The sequence below is a fragment of the Brachionichthys hirsutus genome, chromosome 21 (genome assembly GCF_040956055.1).
Source record: "Brachionichthys hirsutus isolate HB-005 chromosome 21, CSIRO-AGI_Bhir_v1, whole genome shotgun sequence".
NCBI classification, from domain to species: Eukaryota; Metazoa; Chordata; class Actinopteri; order Lophiiformes; family Brachionichthyidae; genus Brachionichthys; species Brachionichthys hirsutus.
This window is the reverse complement of record NC_090917.1, coordinates 7,205,794-7,225,804: the sequence shown is the minus strand read 5'-3', so window position 1 is coordinate 7,225,804 and position 20,011 is coordinate 7,205,794. Positions and strand designations below refer to the sequence as shown.

The 20,011-nt window shown below is 44.3% G+C and overlaps 3 protein-coding genes across 3 annotated transcripts; all 3 read left to right on the top strand.

Annotated features, from left to right (window-relative positions):
• The first annotated feature begins 727 nt into the window (after positions 1-727).
• On the top strand, positions 728-3,453 carry LOC137910456 (GTPase IMAP family member 4-like). The gene is made up of 7 exons (XM_068754892.1): positions 728-773; positions 1,005-1,082; positions 1,664-1,714; positions 1,928-1,978; positions 2,068-2,118; positions 2,311-2,361; positions 2,717-3,453. Exons 1-7 carry the CDS (start codon positions 728-730, stop codon positions 3,451-3,453), a joined length of 1,065 nt encoding a protein of 354 aa, XP_068610993.1.
• Positions 3,454-5,947: 2,494 nt separating this feature from the next.
• On the top strand, positions 5,948-9,003 carry josd1 (Josephin domain containing 1). The gene is made up of 4 exons (XM_068754496.1): positions 5,948-6,285; positions 6,367-6,495; positions 7,557-7,751; positions 8,715-9,003. Exons 1-4 carry the CDS (start codon positions 5,948-5,950, stop codon positions 8,812-8,814), a joined length of 762 nt encoding a protein of 253 aa, XP_068610597.1. The 3' UTR covers positions 8,815-9,003.
• A 3,256-nt stretch (positions 9,004-12,259) lies between these two features.
• On the top strand, positions 12,260-16,497 carry cbx7b (chromobox homolog 7b). Its single transcript, XM_068754745.1, has 5 exons — positions 12,260-12,328; positions 13,689-13,732; positions 15,240-15,305; positions 15,682-15,736; positions 15,828-16,497. Exons 1-5 carry the CDS (start codon positions 12,260-12,262, stop codon positions 16,449-16,451), a joined length of 858 nt encoding a protein of 285 aa, XP_068610846.1. The 3' UTR covers positions 16,452-16,497.
• Positions 16,498-20,011: the final 3,514 nt, after the last annotated feature.

Below are 20,011 nucleotides of genomic sequence, written 5' to 3'. Positions count from 1 at the left end.
TAAGAAAAACTGTACACTAATGTAATCTAAAACAAGCAACAGAACGCAGAGTATATCCACACTATGCTTTGCGTCACATGTAATGTAGAATTTTCTGTATTTAAAATGTCTACATATATCTGAGACCAAATCCTATAAATCTTGACAAAAATAAATCCTCTTCTCAGGCTTGACTTTCTGCTAGTTGTTCAACAACCTGTTTGCTATTCCAGTTCTTCCTGTGGCAGGATAGGTGTGTCTTTCCAAAGTGTGACCGTAGCAGTCACAGCATACCACGACCTTTTCACTGGATTGTTTTTGACGCAGCGTTGGTGCTGGTGCAGTGCTAAGGAGCTAGTTTGTGTTGTGGGACTTTTATACTGAATAATCTGAGCAGAACTGTTCTTGTCAAAACAAGTCTGCATGGGCATGTTGGCACAGCAGCAGGAAGAAGGACCCACATCCAGGTGAGTTGCATCAGGCTTCGATAGACTGATTCCAGGGGGAGGATTGTGACTGCAGACTCTGCTAATGGAGCCGTAGAAACATTATGCAAATGCTGCAGACCTAAATAGACTTATCTCCTTTCATATTTTTATGCTGTGTGACTGACGACGGAGCCTTTCCTTAATCCAAACTGCTTTCAGCATATTCAAGACCTTTTTCTCTCCCTCAGGTTTTAATCCTGATCACATATTCTGGATATTCTTGATAACTTGAGACGAGTTGAAGCGCTGACTCGAGACTAATGGAGTGTCAGTGTGAGAAGAGCAACTCTGAGGATGCTGCTACAGGTGAGATGGACGTTTCAAAACTCACTAAACATGTAATTTAATGTGTGCAGGTGTAAATGAAGCGTTTACATTAGCAGGCGCCCTCCATCAGTCCATAGCCGCTCACACACAGCCATGTATTGGGTGACTTTTACAATGCATGTCACATTTGCTTGAAAGGTCATCCACGTGATAAATTGTGTTCAACATTTCAGCGCTGACGTCTTGCTGTCCCTCCCATCTCTGTCTTAGGCTTGTGGCTGAGCAGCAACAGTTTCCAGATGGGAGCTTTTACTGTGGCGGGGTATCTTCTGTACAGGTTCTCACAAAGTCAGTCACTCACTGGCACACATGTTCATTTGATAAACTACAAAGACCCCTGACATGCTGTAAAAGGTCTATTGTGTTAACTGACCTGAAGGCATGCGGGGATTGGTCATCTGAAACACCTAAAGCATCATTGAATTAATCAGAAATGCCATTAATGAGAATAACATGACTAACATTACTCATTGGGCAAATGATTCCTTTAAAACAGTCACGTTGGCCTACAAAAAGACCGTAACCAAAATTAATACGACCCCGCGGAGTCTGTCTTTGTGGTCTGGACCAGAAATTATGACACATACTTAAGAGTCACGTGACAATGAATGTTATGTGTGTATTTAATCACTGGGATGCACGCAGATTTTATTCCTTGTTTGTGATTGGCTCTATTGTTTTTGAGACCAGCATAATTAGATCTATTTAGCAAATTCTGCATTCTGTGTATTATTTCAAAAGGAAATTTAAAACATGTTATGGCAGTTGCATCACAGCACGTATCGTACTTGCATCAAATCCTGCATGTTGCACGTTCTTCCAGTGGCGGGCGGTCAGGTTTCTGTACGTCTGGTCTCATTTTTCTGCAGCACTCCCAGCTCTGATCCGATGGCCAATTCGTCTGTTCTGTTCTCTAACTGGTGAGTTCTGTTTGCCTCAGAAGTCACAGCTCAGTTTCTGCACCCCCACACACACACACACAAAAAAAGCAACAACAACAACTGACTGACACATGAAATGCTGATTACATTCTGATATAACTTTCAAGGTTGTACATGAGTTTACACATCACCAGTTATTATATTATCACAACCAGAACTTTAACGATATTAATGTATTTATTTCTGCTTCAGGTCTGTCGACTCTTTGGAGCTGGGTATCGCGTTTAGTTGGAACAGTTCGTGGTAAGAAATATAAATCGGCTTAATATTACACAACGTTGTCACCTTTAAATTAAGACATGTTCACGTTCTACTTGCATCTTGTGCCTCAGTCATTCAGACCCTGTATAAATGGATGTGCAGCTTTTGGCGGTTTATCTTAGGTGAGTGTTCCTGGTGTGGTCGCTGTTTACTTCAGGTCTGGGAGCAGTTTTCATTTTGAGTGGATAAATTGAAGCAGTTAAAGGAACTGACAGAAAGTTAGCAGACATATGACAGCTATTTATTTCAAGTAAACCTGAACCATTCTTCTGAAGCATAATGACAGTCTGACTCACAATCTACTCCTCCAACAGGAATTTCCTGCAAGTTCAAGTGGCTGGCTGTTGTGAGCAGAGCAGTCACAGGTCAGTTAGCGCAATCTGTCCTTTCGGCATTTCTTGGGAGGGGCGGTTCTGTCGTTTCTGGTTTACTTTGTTTTGATACAATAAGAGAACACTAGAAAAGCACTCAGATAGCGCAGACCTCCCCCCAAGCAGCTCATTCCCCTCATAATTAGATTCACACCGTCCACATGGCGATCTGGATCAGCACCAAAAGGTTATAAATTGTTCTTGGTATCTTTACCAACCCCTTCCTTGACGGAAGTAATAACAGGAAATCCTCTTGAGTTCTCCACAGTTGAATTATAGCTGAGATACACAACGTCTCTGCAATGCTTTTTTTATATATTCATTTTCTTTTAAATGGTCACATCTGCAGGATCCTGCGAAGATGGAGCACCGGCGTTAGAGACGGAACCGCCCAGCAGCGTTCCTAACAAGCCAGGCCTAAGACTGATCATCCTGGGTCCTGCAGGAGAAGAACGGTCCGCCCTATCCGAGCTTCTTTTGGGGAAAAGTGAGACAAGGTCACCGATGTATCCACTGATGGAGAGCAGGAGGAGGAGGACAGTAATCGACAGTAGGGAGGTTACAGTTATCCACACCCCAGATGTTTTGGGGCCATCATTAGGGGATAGAAAGAGAGCCATGGAAGCTCTGAGGAGCCTTCAGCTTGCCAGTCCGGGACCACATGCCTTCTTGCTAGTTATCCGAGCTCCAAGCGACAACATGAGAATTGAGGACGCTGCTCAAGCAATCCAAGCCACCCTTGAACTGTACGGTGATGCTGCAACAGAGCACGTCATTCCAGTGCTCATTCACACCGGCCGCCTGGCTCGAAAGCACGCCAACGATCCGCCGCTGGATGTGGATGCAGAGGGTCTAAAGATGATGCTGTTTCCATGCCAACAGAAGCCAGAGCTGGTGGACGGCCGGCCAAATGGCTCACCGGAGGCACAGAGCGTGACGCGCAGAAAGGTGATGGGCTGCGTGATGGAGATGAAGACACTGCGGGGGCATTTCATCCACGAGCTCCAGAGGAGGGAGGACTGCATCAGGGAGGAGCTACTGGCTGACATGGCCTCTCGACTGGCCAGGAAACTGGAGCAGACGTAAATTAGAGATGGAGAAGGGCAGCTTGTGTTGCTGCTCTGAAATCATGAGGTGTCGGGATTCACTCAAGTGTTGAGTGCCAGAAATAATCTTTGCCTGATTTATTTTTGTCCCTCTTTTGGTTTACCACTGTCCTGTTGAAAAATGCCACAGGTACTTTTGGTGAGATCATGCGCACAGTTTTCTTATTTTGGTGCATTATAATTCCAGATATTCCAGCAGCAGGGCTGTGGGTTGTTTTTTGTTTTGTTTTTTTACACTGATCCCATGGTCCCATGCTTATTCCTATTTTAATCATTTATGAGAGACAGTATATCAAATTTAAAGATGATAAAAATACATAAACCGAAGTCATGCTGGGACTACAGTTGAACCGCGCTTGCTTTCTCCAGAAGCCTCTGAAATAACAAGAGATCATTGATGAACAAGCTCAGAAAGCACAAGCAGTGATTCTTTGTTGCTGCGAGCACAAAGAATCGTCTTAAAGTCCAACCCCAATCATTTTAACATTTTACATTGTCGCTTTCAACTTGTACTGGTGGTGAAAACATTTTTGATGAACGGAGGGGAAATACTGGAATTTTTTTTTTTTGATCAGTTTAACTCAACACTTCAAACAAAAGCTTGATCTTCCTCTTCAACACTCATACACCATTTCTAGCATTCCTAATTATTGCTGCGTGTGCAAACATGTATTTAATGGTATACATAGTCCACAGAAAAAAAGGGGTTAACTTTTAAATGTATTTTTGTAAAATGTTTTTGTACTTGGACACTCATTTGATAAAAAGAAATGGCCTCCAATTAAACAGCCAGACTGGGGAGGGCCCTAAAACCTCCAGTAGCCCGTTTGTTTTCATAAAGTTAAAGTTTTAAAATGAATAAATGAACATTTAAAGTTATCCCAGTTTATATATCAACACTTATTAAATCACAATGTGTAGATGCTGAGCCTGTGCTTTGAATCATTAATCAGAGAGCCTAGAGGTGTCTGAGAGGGAAGCCTGGGCGTCCCTGCTCAGACTGTGGCCTCTGTGAACCGGCCCGGGTAGAGGAATGGATGGATGGATGGATGGATGGATGGATGGATGGGTGGATGGATGTTGTCGTGCTTTAATACTTGCACACAGCTGATGGATGAGTGTATTTTCCAATAAGACAACTAAGGCAGGGATAATGCTGCTTGCAACTGTACAATCCTGATTCGGGGGGGGGGGGGGTTGAGGCTGCGCAGTCTCCGGGGAGCGACTGATCCTGACGCAGGCGGAGAGAGACAGCAACATGGAACCAAGCAGACGCTACTGCGCATGTCCGCCTGAGCGCGGAGGGAGGGAGAGAGGAGAGAGAGAGAGAGAGAGAGAGAGAGAGAGAGACAGGAACATGGAACCAAACAGACGCTACTGCGCATGTCCGCCTGAGCGCGGAGGGAGGGAGAGAGGAGAGAGAGAGAGAGAGAGAGAGAGAGACAGGAACATGGAACCAAACAGACGCTACTGCGCATGTCCGCCTGAGCGCGGAGGGAGGGAGGGAGAGAGAGAGAGAGAGACCATAGACAGAGAGAAAGAGAGAGAGAGAGAGCTGTTCCAGGGAAAAGCTGGCAAAGACGAAGAATTGAAGAATTTTAGGGACACAGGAGGGACCAGGTTCGGGTTCGGGTTCGGGTCCGTCTATCTGGGACAGGGAGCGGCCCGGTAAGCGATAATGAAGTTATTGGAGGTGAAGGAGTAGCGCTGTGGTCGTTCGTGTGAGACACGGGAGTCGCATTTCACGCATTAATAGACGCCGCTCCGCTGCTATTATGGGCTGTTGCTGCTGCAGGAGGTTCCTTGTGTTGCTCGAGGCTCCTTTAACGTGCTCGAGGCTCCTGCTTCGCTAGCTCCGTTCAGCTTCCTCTAGCCTAGCCATGTTTACCTTCTCGAGGAGGTCGTAGCAGCTCGTAATAGCATCTCGGCTAGCATCCTGCTGCGCGGCTTCCGGCGGAAGGAAGGAACTTTTAAAGCGGTATCCATGTTGGGGGTTTGGGGGTTTGTCTTTCGGGTGTTTCTTGCAGCATCTGACCCCCCCCCCCCCCCCTGCTGCGTGTGTTTCAGTGGACGCTGGGCTTCATGGTCAGAAGCCCGGCGATGGAGAGAAGCGCAAAGCCGTAGGCTGAGAGACTGGATGGAAAGAGCTGCCACCGGCGATGGAGGACGTGGGAGCGCACGGGTTCACTGCCCCGATCCGGTGTTAAAGGAGAGATCTTCCTTTTGGCCTCCGTTCCCCTCCTGAGCTCCGAGCCCCTTTCCACTGCTGGCCTTTCATCACATCCTCTGCAGCGAGCAGGTGTTGCCCTCATTTACCCCCCCCCCCCATTCCCTTTCAGCCCCTCTCTTCCGAGCGGCCTCCGGGGTTGCTATGGGAATGGCCGTCACGATGCTGATGTAGCGTTCCGAAGGGCCGTAGTTGTGGAGCCGGAGGACGCGGCGGCGGCGGCGGCGGCGTTGGAGAACGTCCAGGCATGGGAAGCGCTCCTCATCCGGCCGGTGAATGGAAGGCGAAGGGGCGGGGCAGTCTGCAGGAGTTGGGCTGCATGCGCTGGAAGGTCAGCAAGCAGAAAGAAGGGGGGGCGGAGGAGAGGAGGTCCCGGGATCTCACGGACGCTCGGCGGCAACGGCAGGATCTCTCGTCCTCTTCCTCCTCCCTCACCTCCCCGCTGCCCCGGCGGCCGTCTCTGACACCGGCCGCCATCTATCACGAGAAGCAGCGGCGGGAGCTGTGCGCCCTCCACGCGCTCAATAACGTCTTCCAGGACGGGACGGCGTTCAGCAAGGACGCGCTGCAGGACATCTACCAGAGGTAGGGGGCGGCGGTGCGGTATTATTGAGGCGGGAGAGTCGCGAGGGACGCCGTTCATGTCTCTCGTCGACTCGTTTGAAGGCTTTCTCCCGGCACTCTGGTGACGCCTCACAAGAAGAGCATGCTGGGAAACGGGAACTACGACGTCAACGTCATCATGGCTGCGCTGCAGACGCGAGGGTTCGAGGCGGTTTGGTGGGATAAAAGAAGGTACGTCACGGCATGAAATATTGGCGAGGCCCCTTTCGGCTGCATAAGTAACTCGCACAGCACGATACAAAATAGCGTTTTGCCTTTAGCGACACCGACGGTTCCTCTTTTTGGTGAACATTCGTGTCGTTTAGCCCAATTCTCTGCAGGACAGATCGCTGCAGCCGCATCTAGACGTTTGGAAACGACTGAAGCTTTCAGACAACAGTCTAAATATAAAAGTGGCTCTGCAAATAAACCGTCGTAAAGTGTATTTGCTATACTTACCTGTGTTTGGAATTAAACTATAATGGTGGGATAAAATGAAGGCAACTAATCATCGGTTAAATATTTGTATGACACGGCAAGAAAACAAACAAACAATCGGATATGGTTGAGGGCGCCGTAGGAGCCTCCGCTACCATCCCAGAATGCAAACATCACGCAGGCGGTGTAGAGAGCACCTCCCTTACCCAATCGGCAGAACCTTGAATGCGTCAAGCAAGTCAGCGAGACGGGTTTTATCAGCAGTCCTGTTTCCCTCAACAACAAACTCACTCGACTGTTGACAACAACATCCCGGCCTTTATCGGTAAAACGCTTTCGTTATCACAGAAGCCGTATCTCGGATTCTTTGTCTTCAACCAGAACAGGAACAAAACAACATGGCTGCTCGCCGGTTATTGGTGCGTTCGACTGCCAATGAGAAGCTCCAACGACCAAGATCAAGAGTTTGTCTCCGTTACTGCGTTTGTTAAAGTGAACATGATTTTTTGATTCTGTAATATAATGTACATTGTAGAACTACTACATTTGTGTACGTGGATCCTTACCCTTAATGCCGGTCCCCAAGGTAAACTTATCTTCATAGCATAAGGAGTTGAAATGACGGCAGTAGTGTGTGTGTGTGTGTGTGTGTTTAATCTAAAACATGCAGTGCAGCAAACTAACATTAGGTTTATGCCATTTGCATATAATGTAAAGAATTACAAAGACGTTTGTATGATCAATTAGTCGCACTGCCTAACTTATACTCACTACGACTGTATCGATGGGTCTGAACTGCCGTCTCCTTCCACCAGGGACGTTGGCAGTATTGCGCTGTCCAACGTGACCGGCTTCATCCTGAACGTCCCGTCCAACCTGAGCTGGGGGCCTCTGCGGCTGCCGCTCAAACGCCAGCACTGGATCGGCGTCAGAGAGGTGGGAGGGTCCTATTACAACCTGGACTCCAAACTGCGCAGTCCTCAACTCATCGGCAGCCAGGAAGAGCTCAGGTTAGTGTGTGTTCACGCGCACGTGTGTGTTCTTTGTGTCACGGGTAGGATCAGAAGTGTTTTTACGGTTACAGATATTATGTATGTTCCTATTGCAAGTAGGACCAGAAATACTCTCTAATACTGTATATATATATACAGCCAGGCCTCCATGGTAGTACTAATTTACAATGGATATTCTTTTTATATCATGCTTAGAGAAGTTATGGAACTCCAGCATGGATATCGGAGGGATAGCCTTTATCGATAAACTCCTACTGATTCTCCGGCTTCCTCCCGCTGCAATCGTCTCATCTTCAGCTGTTTTATAAATTGTAAATAGATTTATTAAGTATTTAATATTGTTGTGTGTACATTTATGTCATATTGTGTTGTTTTGTGTGTGTGTACTTCCAACGTAGTTCTTTAAACACACTGGCAGCTCATTTCCATCCATTGGTGTGTGGTTTCATCTGTTTATTAGCTGAGACTAGTCTAGAGATCCATCGGTCCTCGCTTTCTGCAACAGCTAACAAAAACGAGTGTCATGAAATGGTGAAATGAATAATGTTTGTTTCTACAATTGTCTGTCGTGTGTTTTTAATGTGTTTTTAATGAGTTTTTAATGAGTTTCTGCAGCTGTTTCACAGTAAAAGCCTTGAATTTGTTCGCAGCTGGAAGGTGGCGTGAAACGATTGCAGGAAGTGTTGAGCTTGCTGTGAGCTAATGTAGCTCAGATAACACAGATTATTATGCTTTTGCGTCTTTGTTCAGCGTGTCGTCGCAGCAACTGGCTAACCGACTGTGACATTTCCACATTCTAACTATTGTTTGCATTATCAGAACACTAACTGTAAAACTGTGGCCTTTGACTGTCTGCTTTGTCTGTTTTCAACACACATTGGCATAAAAGAGTTACTCATCCTTCCTTTAGTCATCGTAACCATGGCTCCCCTCTTCTCGCCTCCCCGAACCTCCTTCCAGGAAGTTTCTCCGCCAGCAGCTGCGAGGGAAGAACTGTGAGCTGCTACTGGTCGTCTCGGAGGAGGTGGAGGTGCACCAGACATGGCGGTCTGATGGCTAAGGGCTTGACTAGCCGCTTACGGCCCAAGAACGGAGCGAACGGGAGAGATAGTGGAGGTTTGCACAGCCAATCACAGGGAGGCACAATCGCTGATGTAATGTTTTCCTCTTTTGGGGGTTTTTGTTTACACAGCCTTTGCTGGACTTGCTTCTAATTCAATTCAACGTAATGAAGGAGGCAGAACCTTAACAGGGAGACTCGGAATCACAGTCCTTATATATAGAATGTGTTTTTTTAATGCCAGTTTTTGATTATTTTCTATTTACTGCTTATTATCAAAGTCATGGGAGTTAATGAATGAGACATTCTGCGTTTATCTGCCCGTCTCCTTCAGAGAACCTTCCTGGTTCTCTCAGTTGTGTTCTTTTTGTGTTTCTGACATTTCATGTAGCGAATCTCGTCTCGTTATACTCCGTCCTTCACTTTCGCCAAGGTGTGACCCTCCTCGTCTCAGTGTGAATCCGTCTCACTCCTCCTCCCCCCCCCGTCAATTTTCATGTTTCACGTTGCCAAATTTTCAACATTTTGACACTATAGAGACGCAACAAAGCAATGCAACACCAGGCCAAGCACTCCCACGAGTGGATGTTTGCCTCAGTTTCCTATTCAGGAAGAGGTAACGGTATCATTCATGATACTAATGAAATCCTAACAGTTATAATCTTGCAGCAGAATTATACTCCGTTTTGACCCAATATTGATATTTCACTCTGTTGAATCTAAATTATTGTCCTCAACAGCAGATTGAAACTCACCAGCAACAACAGACAACTGAACAGAGTTTTCCATTTTAAGTCAGACCAAAAACGAATCATTTAAATATGGAAATATGGTGTCTTGGCAATCTTTCCAGTGACTTGACATTTTAAATGACCGAATGAGTAATCGGTAATTAAATTAGCAGAAAGTTTCAGCCCTACAACATTCTGAGTAAACTCGATCTGCTGTTGCTGCTCTTTCTTTTTGGCCCTCTGTAGCACAAGAGCTCGGCTGATGAAGAGCACCCACCCCCTCCTCCTCCTCTTCTTCTTCTTCTCAAACATTTCTTGTTGAACCTGCCAAACTCCGCTCAGAGGGAACTTCACAGATTGTCCCGCCGGGTTTCTAATGGGCAAGGTTTCTGTCTGAGATAGGGTTTGGGCTTTCGTGTCTCTCTTGCCTGCGAATAATGTAGAAAAAAAAATCTGTTGTGTAAAGTAAAAGCTGAAGGGAGGGCAGGTGTCTGTGTGTTGCGTGTCGTTATTGTGAAATGGGCCTTATGAGAGTTTGTAGCTTTCAGATCAGCTGAAGACGAGCTGTTATTACTATAAATGTATTGTCTGTTAATGACAATATTGGCCTTAACTTGTTTACAAAAGACGCTTGTTGCTCTGAAAGCGTCCGAGGGGGCTGTGCAGCTTGATGCCATAGCACCAATTCTTCACTAGTAGAGAGGAGAAACAGCTAAAGCTCATTCGTTAAGGTGATTTCAAATACGATGCTTTTACTTTTGCAGCCAAGGGCTTTATATTATTCATAGGCTTTTTGAAATCGTATGATTTTCCAGTGGTGCATGTCTTATTTTCGAATGAAACTCTTGGATTTCAGCCCAGCCTGTCGACCTTTAAGCACCAGAGCTTGTCGTTAATCTGCTGATCTTTGGACACACCATGAATAGTCTCTCTCAGTTACATGCAACATCTGTTGTTTTGCTATGACAATCTTTCAGTCTTGAATACTGATTGTCACTGTATTTTGTATTGTTTTTTTGCATACAAATAAAATACTTATAATGGCACTTTATGTATAAGATGCTGCGTAAGTGTTTTAATTGGCTCACCATTTGCTCTGAAAGGTTCATTGTTGATGAAACATCTCGCCTCTTTTGGTCAGTAGAAGAAACCTCTTAGATTATTCTGGATGTTCAGAGATTCAGTGATTCAGGTGATCAGATTTAGTATGTAATAGGAACCAAGTTAGACCAAGACCCATCTTTACTTCTATCAAGATCAACCCAGTATTTTTCCATAATCTTGCTAACAAAACAAACCATCAAAAATAACCTCCACGACGGAGGTAATTATGATCGTTAGCACTTTTTGGATTCCTGGAGTAGATTTAAGGATCCATTAATTTGTTGTTGGACTTTATTATGGGTTTTTCTCTCCACAGTACATAGAAATAAAACACCACTGAACCAGCTCAGTAGTGCTATACAAGTTCACTCCAACAGAGGGCGCTGCTTAAAGTTACAGTAGTGGGATTGTTCTTAACTGTGAGTGAGCCGGAGGGGAGAGTGTGAAAAGGGGAGTAACTTCAAGCCATTTTGTAAACCACATCTCTGGAGGTTTATCATACATCTGTACCTTAGAGTTTAAGGTAGAGTCTAAGGGGTCCAGGTCCAGATGGTACCTAAATTACATCTGATTGACTCCTTGATGAATGGTTGCCGCTGAAACACGTATAGACACATTGCATTTCAATGTCTAAAATGACCGTGCCATGACAGTAAAGGCCTTAAAGTTTGCTTGTAGTTTCCCTACGATTTCCATGTCTCCAAACAGCACTTCCAACAAACTCATTCTGGGTCTTTTCTGCATTTCTTAATGTCCTTTACTAACCTTCTATTATTGGAAATGGCATCTTTTTTTTTACATGCTTCCAATATACGTATACATGTATGAGCAATCCCCCAGGTGGACCTGTGATTCCAGGTAAAGACAGCCTGACAGAACCAGTGTCTGCCAGAACTATGACATTATGCCCATTCCTACTTTCACTTCCTGCTTATATTCCTGTATATCATCAGCCAACTAAACTACAAAGGCATGGGGACTTTCCTTGCAGCAATAGATGTTGTGCATGAGCACTGAGTATAAGCAGGGTCTTTGCAGCAATAACCATTTAACATTTTCAAGAAATTTTAAAAAGACCAGAAAAATCCTCATGCTGGTCGACACCTGGGCCAAAGGAGAAGAGGACTTTGTATTCAATCTTAAGGACATTATCCGGGGGGGCTGAGGTTGTCCATCCAGCAACAGGTGCTGATCTGCAGGACAGCAATACTCAGGTAAAATCAGATTATTTTACATACATTAAGTCAAAATATGTTTTACTGTTAGTATTTTACATCGTACGTTTTTACAGCAGCAGATGAAAAGAGTCTGAAAAGCAGTGGATGAAGGATGGATGGTGCGAGAACTGATGGAGCACGCGGGGGTGGGGGGGGGGAGGCGCGCTCCGGCAGACGATCGTGCGGCGCGCGCAGCAGATGTGTCGCAGATTTTTTAAAGTCAGTGGACGCTCGGGAATATCAACCACAGGGAGGTGGCTTTGGCTTAAAAGGAAAGGCGGCTGAGCCGGAGACTGGTGTTATAAGCAGCTTATACTGGTGTTATAAGCAGCTTAGTTTGTAGGGCAGAAAGACGCTACTTTGACGGCTCCACGCCAACGGACGGGCGCAGAGATGGAGCTGTCAGCAATCGGAGAGCAAGTATTTGCTGTGGAGGCAATCCTGAAGAAAAGAGTTCGAAAGGTGAGCGTGATGCCAAAATGTTCTCCGGCTGTTCCGCCGCGGGGCTTCAGCGGGAGACGGGTCTCTGGAAAAGCTCGAGAGACTAAATGGACCGAATGAAAGGGGCTAATTTGGTGATCGAATTGCGGGCTGCGTAGAGAGGGGGGGGGGGGGGGGGGGCATGGAGCGTTACAGCTCAGCACGTTAGATGCTCGGCTCGGCTCCGCAGGCGGGAGGAGAAGGAGGATGTTATCTAACGAACCCTTCATCCTGGCTCTGAACGCTCACTAGGTGGAAGTTAATGATAGTTATTGATAGGAAAGGTGCGCAGCTAGTAATGACGTCATAAATCATAGTCCGCCCCCCCAAAATAAATGGGGGGGGGGGACTCTCAGGATCAGCACTGGACAGCTCCATAGGTAGTTGGCAATATATGGAGCTGTCCAGTGCTGATCCTGAAAGTGACGTCTTTTCCGCGGCATTGACTCAGGGAATGTTCTTTATCTTGCCCACTTCGGTTGTTTTTTTGGTTTGTGCATGTCCATGACAAGACAAGGTGGTGGCTTTTTGGTTTTGCTTTGAATTTGTATTGATTATCTTTGTTCCTGCATGATAGTGCATTTGAATGGAACTTTTCCACATTATTAGATGTGTTAATTTATTTCCATCACAAACTTTGGTTCATACTTATGATTTTTCTCATTTACAGTATGGCTTTATCTCTAACAATTTTTAAGTTACAACCTTTTCAAAAAGTGATATCAAAACTGAATATTTTATTGTAATTACTGTGGCGGCTAAAGAGTTAAATAAAAAAATAAATAGTTATTTAACAGCATGTTAAGGAGTAGTTACATTTATTTTACATTAAATCACATTGCATTGAATTACATTTTCTACTGTGTTACGGTTTACATTTGGCCTTTGGAGGGCAAACAATGCTAATGTGGCCCTTGGAGAAAATTAGTTTCACCCCTGCTGTATAAAGTAAACATCTGAATGTTGGATGTTACAGGACTGACATCCAGCAGCATCCAACATCCAACTACTATTATGAGTTATTTAAATCTTTCTCATTTTATTTTATTTTATTAACAAAATGCTCATTTTGACTGAAATTGCTGTAAAATGTAGATAATCATGCTTCCAGTTTGATCCAGAGAGGATTTTAGTAACATTAATTATTATATGGGAAACAACATATTGTACATTTTAGGTTGTCTGTTAATTAACACTGTGTGATGTCATGGCAACATACCTCTACGCACAAATATATATATATAAAAAGATCTGTATCTGCATCAGGATGTGAGTGATAGGCGTAGATAGACAATAATTCATCGCATCACACACTGTTCTGCTTTTATTTATGTCTCCACAGGGAAATGTGGAATATCTGTTGAAGTGGAAAGGATGGCCTCCAAAGTAAGTCCGTAATCTGAGTCAGGAGGAAGGCTGGATTATACACGTGAACGTGCATTGTCCCCACATTGTAAGCATGCACAGAAGCCGCGCAACAACCAGTTCATTTAAGATCATCAACAAAGACAGCAGCAAACAGCCAATGACTAGTGTCAAAAGTTCTGGAGAAGTCTGGACATTGTTTTTCCATAACTTAATCATTTTTCATATTGAACCCTAATGATTAAAAAAATGTGTAAAGGCATTTTATCTTTCACATGTCATGATTAAAAAAGAAACTGGACAGGCAAAATAATCTGCATTAAGGATTAGCCCATCAGCTAATAATGAAATTCTAGCCTATAATTTAAGATAATAACATAAAGCCAAATTGCTTTCAGTGGCTTAATAAAGGCAGCATCTGCACTCTCTAATACTTTAAACTGGTTTGTAAAAAGAAGACAAATATATCGGTAACTATCTTATTATCAGAAACTAGAAAAGCAAATCACAGAGCACGGACCTCTGCCGAGCAGCTCATTGGATTTACACCGTCCACATGGTGATCAGGATGATCATCGAAAGGTTCTAAATTGTTCTTGGTATCTTTATACACCAACCACGAAAAGTAAAAGTGAATCGGAGTTGATGTATATATTTTAATTTTTTACTGATTCTTGAATCCGTAAACGGAGTTTTAATGTTAAAATTTAATATTTCTTACTGAATCCATTCTGGATCCGATCCGCATTAAATTTCATTTCATTTTCTAACCGCTTATTCCGCTATCGGGTCGCGGGCCAAACTGGAGCCAATCCCAGCAGTCAATGGGCGAGAGGCAGGGGACACCCTGGACAAGCCGCCAGTTCATCGCAGGGCAACACAGAGACAGACAACCAGCCACACTCACACTTACGGGCAATTTAGTGTCACCAATCAGCCTAGGCTGCATGTCTTTGGTGGTGGGAGGAAGCCGGAGAACCCGGAGAGAACCCACGCAGACACTGGTAGAACATGCAAACTCCTCACAGAATGGCCACAAGCCAGAGACGAACCTGCAACCATCTCGCTGTGAGGCAACAGTGCTTACCACTGCGCCACCGAGCCGCCCCCGCATTAAATTCAGTGGTAAAATAGAGGCCCCCCACCCTACATGTCTGTGTCAAATTCCATAAACATCGGTCAATAATCAACTCAGAAACACATTTTGAAGCTCCGTTGACTGCAATGTTAACGGAAATTTCAAAGTGATCCAGAATCCAGCATCTCTTCTGGATCATCACCAAAATGTAATCATCTGTTCCTGCAAAAATTTCCAACACATCCTAAAAATGCCATCAAGATGCGTCCAGAACTCTTTGAGTTATCTTGCTAACAGACTGAAAGACAAACAGGCAAACCGACGCCGGCGGCGGCGATAAGAGCCAGGGATTTATTAGTGTTGTCTGAAATACCAAAACTAGAGATCATCGTTTTCTGTCAACGTTCTTTACCTGAATTCAGTGTTGTTGTTTTTCTTCACGTCTTGCAGGTACTGTTCTTGGGAGCCTGAGGAACACATTCTGGACCGGCGCCTAGTACAAGCCTATGAAGAGAAGTAAGACTCCACATGTACACATTTGTTGGTAAAAACTCACTTTCTTAATGCAGCGAAGGCCAGAGGGCTTTTGCTCAGAGCAGGAAAGAGGAGAAGAGGCGTGATTTCTGCTCACTTTATGAGTCACAAAGACGGCATGTCTCGACGGGACAAGGTCAACGAGTCCTCTCGAGTTGGCGTCAGCATGTCACCAGGGTTCTTGGACTATAACTAGATTTATGCTGCAACCGAGATCATGTAGACATTTATAATGATGTTGCAAATATAAAGTACAGTAGCTAAAATGCATCCAAACAGGACTGAGATGTTCAGTGTGTCCACATGCAGAGGACATATTGCTGTTAATATCGATTGAACTATGTCGCTCACTTTTTAGAGAGCAGAGAGACGGTCACAAACGAAAAGGATCAAAATCCAAAAGACTCCTCCAGGTAACGTTTTATAAAATAAGTTGGAATGAGCTCAAATATTTGGACTTCATGGACGTTTGAATGTTGACGTGTTCTTGATCTCGTTCATCAGGATGCCATCTACACTATGGATCTCCGCAGTGCCCATAAGATCCCAGAGGAGCCTCCACCTCGCCTTCGTCTCTCCCTGACTCGCTCTCTGGTCTCTGAGGATGTCGTCCAGCCATTCGGTGTCTGCAGACGGAACCCGCGTCCGGAAGACGCCCATCGAGGAGACCAGCCCAGGAGGCCACGGTGCCAGCGCCGTGGCTCAAACCGTCCGAGTCCGTCACAGGAAGACTGGGAAAGGTGTGGAGCGGAGGAAGAGGAGGAAGAGGAGGAGGATCTGGGGGACATTGTAGATTACAAAGAGCACGGAGAGGGTGGTGAGGAAGAGGAGGAGTTGGGAACGGGACTCGCTCAGCAACAGGACACATGCGCTACTAAATGCAATGCAAATCTTCTCCCTTCACTCACCCCGTGTCACTCAGGACAGGAGATGACGGAGAATTGGAGCTCCACCATCGGACCAAAGGGGGTCATCCAATCAGAGGAGCCCGACAGCGACGTCTGGAGGCCTGCCATCAGTCCTGGGGAGGTGACGGTGACAGACGTCTCCCTCCACGCCCTCTCTGTGACTTTTCGAGAATCCAGGGTGGCTAATGGCTTCTTCAGAAACTGGGGCCTGGAATTGTGAAATGTGATGAAGTGTGGTGAGGAAAAGGGGGAGGGGATTAGAGACACTGGCTCCGTGGCGACGTACAGATAGTGTTGGTGTTTTGTCTCACCAGTGACTTCCAGCTTGGGCAGTGGGACGTTTACAGAGTAACTAGATCGAAGTCAAACACTAATTTAGGCTGAGATGTTCCTTTTGGATATGGATGAAGGTCAGGATTACACTATTAGCTGCTTCTAAAATAGAATCATGGGGGGGGCGGGGGGGTTCTTGTCATGGCAGGGGATCATAATGAGGTCAGCTCTAGTTAGTCTTCCGGTTTGACTTCAATGTGCGTGTCTTAGCTTTTCCACATTGAAGGTATCCTTTGGATTCTTGTAAATAAACAAACAATAAATAATTGCACACTTTAATGAACGCTCATTCTTGCACAACCTTCACACACACTGAACACACAGACTTACTTCTGGGAGGTGATTTGATCCGCCTGCATGTCTTTTCCCTCCGGTACGAACGCACACGGTCTCGTTTCAATCACAGCATTGTGCCCAATTTAGAGAACTAGATTCAACACAACAGAATGCTTTATGAAATTTACTCCACATCATACGTGCTTGTGTGTCCACGAGAAACCTGTTTGTGTTCTAGAATGCGGTTTCATTGAGGGTTTTCATGAAGACCTGCCGTGTGGACGTTAAAGCATCATCGTGTAACTTGAGCTCTACATCATTTAGTCGTTCTCTAAATGATTTTCAAGGATTAAAGTGACAAAGAAATCAAAGTTGTCCTACAGAACATTTCCCTTTTTAAATGAGACACACAAATAGCATTTGTAATCTACAACGTGCTACCTGCAATAATGTGACGTTTCATATTGGTAGATCTGAGTCATCTGATCAACATGCATCTTTTTACCTTTCTGTGAGACGTTTGCATGTTCTCCCCACACCTGCACGCGTTCTCTCCCTGTTCTAACCACAACTGGTGATGATTACGAGAACACAGTACACCTCATGCATCTGCTTTATGGTATAAACACGCCAGCATCACTTATTTACACTATAAACGCCCAACTTTGAAGCTAGTATAGTTTCCCTGCTGGTTCCAGCTCACAGGAGCTCATGCATCAAATCTGTGGATTCTCCCACAGTGGAGTCCCGTCGGTCATTTATGCTGCTCTGAGGACGTGTCTTTATATTCAGACGCATTCTCTGTTACTCTCCCTGCTTGTTTACTGTGTTTGATTTCACCATTAAGACTTGAATGTGGGTGGACATCAAGGTGGGGGGTTAGACAAATATACATTTACCTGATTGTGTATTTATGCTTTAATGATACCTGTGTATTTACAATGCAGAAGACTGAACAGTAAAACCACTGAGTTGATGCCAAATTTAAAGATGTTTTTGCGACTGATCATTCAAAATGGTTTTTAACCCGAGTCTACAAATGCAAGTGACATTTAATTTAACAATGCTCACTATTTTAAATTGTTTAATAGTCATTTATTTACCTGCAGAATATATCTTACATTGTAGGAAAAAAGGAATCAGTTGAGTATTTTTCCAATGGTACAAACATACTTTATTGTACAATTAATTTATTGGCAAAAAAAAACAAAAAAAAAACAATCAGACCACCAAAATAACTTAAAAAAGAAACTAATGAAAATGGAGCAGTTATTTTTGCTTTCTCAGCAAGCACCAAAATTCTTAAAAAAGAGGAAAGAAAAAAAGTGGTCAAAGATGCCATTTGAATACTAAAGATTTTTTTAAATAGTCTTATTTCCAGTCTCTCTGAAAGGTAAAGAAATAATTAAAACAAAACTTTGTTCAGTTGCCATCGGTTTGTACAGTGATTCAGTATGTTTACAATTATATTCATGTACATGAGACATTTCATAGAAAGGGTGGTAGGATATACTCCACGGCGTCCCCGGGGCAAACGGAATTACTGTCTGCAGTGTCTTTTTGCGTCACCATAACATCTTCAATACAAAACAACTTTTAAATCTAATAATTCCTGTAGCTTCAAGTTTTATTTCCAAAAAATAAAATTAAATAATATATCTATATATAAAAAAGACAGTTTTTCCTTGTTTTCCTTATAAAATAAGTCTCAAGATATATTGCCACCTGGTTCTGGTGATCCCCCCCCCCCATTAGCACGCCCAACCTTTTGAGAAAAATAGTGAGCATGTGACTGTTGTCTTCCATCCTCGCCATAAAAAGCTAAGTGACCTAATTTAAACGCCTTCCCATCACACCTCTCGTCAACCCGTGCGACGCCCCCACTTTGTGCAGGTTTCGGTTTTGAGATTGTTCCGGTGTGTCACATCGTGCAACCCCCCCCCCCCCCCCCATAACTTTGTCAAAAAATATCACAGAAAAAGGCGCATTGGTGCTTGTGACCCACGACACCCCATACTGTACCTTTTAGAAAAAATCTCAATACTGTACAGTAGCTCAGGAGTACTTCTGTGTTTTAACAGATACAGCAAATATCCAATCAAACGAGGGAAACAAGCAGCTCTTTGCTGATAACGTTTTAAAGTATGTACAACTTTTTTACAACTTTCACTTTCATTACAAAAACAGTATCAAGTCCATCACTTCTTACTTTGTACAGTGAATTAAACGGTGAAAGAGGGTCAGGAGGAGCAGGGGGGGGGGGCTGTTCATCCAGGCAGAATGAGCCAAACGACACGCTGGTAAAATATGTACACGGACTTTTACATCAGCCGGACTGAACCGGAGGCCCAGCGGACCTCTGACATGCACGTCAACAGTTCATCCCCAATGCAAGGAAGGGAGGCGTGTACATTCATAGGAGGACTAAAGATCGAGGGGGGGGGGGGGGGCTGACGGGCGCACAGCTTTGTTCTGCCCATCTGGAAATGGCTTCGGTGTCACCCCCCCCTCCCCAAAACACTATCAAGGGTTAAATTCAACTAAGAACCGCTGTCAAAAATAAACAGTAGAAACCTGGTTAGATCGAACTGCGTCTAACCCCCCCCCCCCCCCCCCCCCAAATAAAACAAGTTCTGTTGTTGCTGCTATAAAATGTACATTGCTGTGAAATCCGTCCAGAAGAAAACTTCTGTCACAGAGGATATGTTGATGTTCATTTTACGGTCCACTGAGGGGAGGGGGGGGGGTTATACATTTTGACGTAAAATGTTTTTTCTGCAAAATAGATACAATTATGACTGGATATTTCAGTAGGAAATAAAACAATATAAAGGGAACACAGTTACGTGTCAACTCACTTTCATTTTTAAACCACATTTAAAAATATTCATAAAAAGGCAAAACTCTCAGTCCCCAAAAATATCGTCGTAGAAGACTAAGGAAGAAATATCTTCAACTTGAAAACACTGCCCCCCCCCCACCATTTGTACACAATTGTCAAAAAATGAGACATATTTTCTGAACAATTTCTTTTCTTACAGCAATAACTTACCATTGTTTTTAATTTATTCATTCATTGATTTAGATTTAGTCTTTCATCTCCCATAGGAAGCTTCAGTTCTTATTTATACAGCACAAAAATATTTAAATAAAAAATAAAAACTTCTAAAA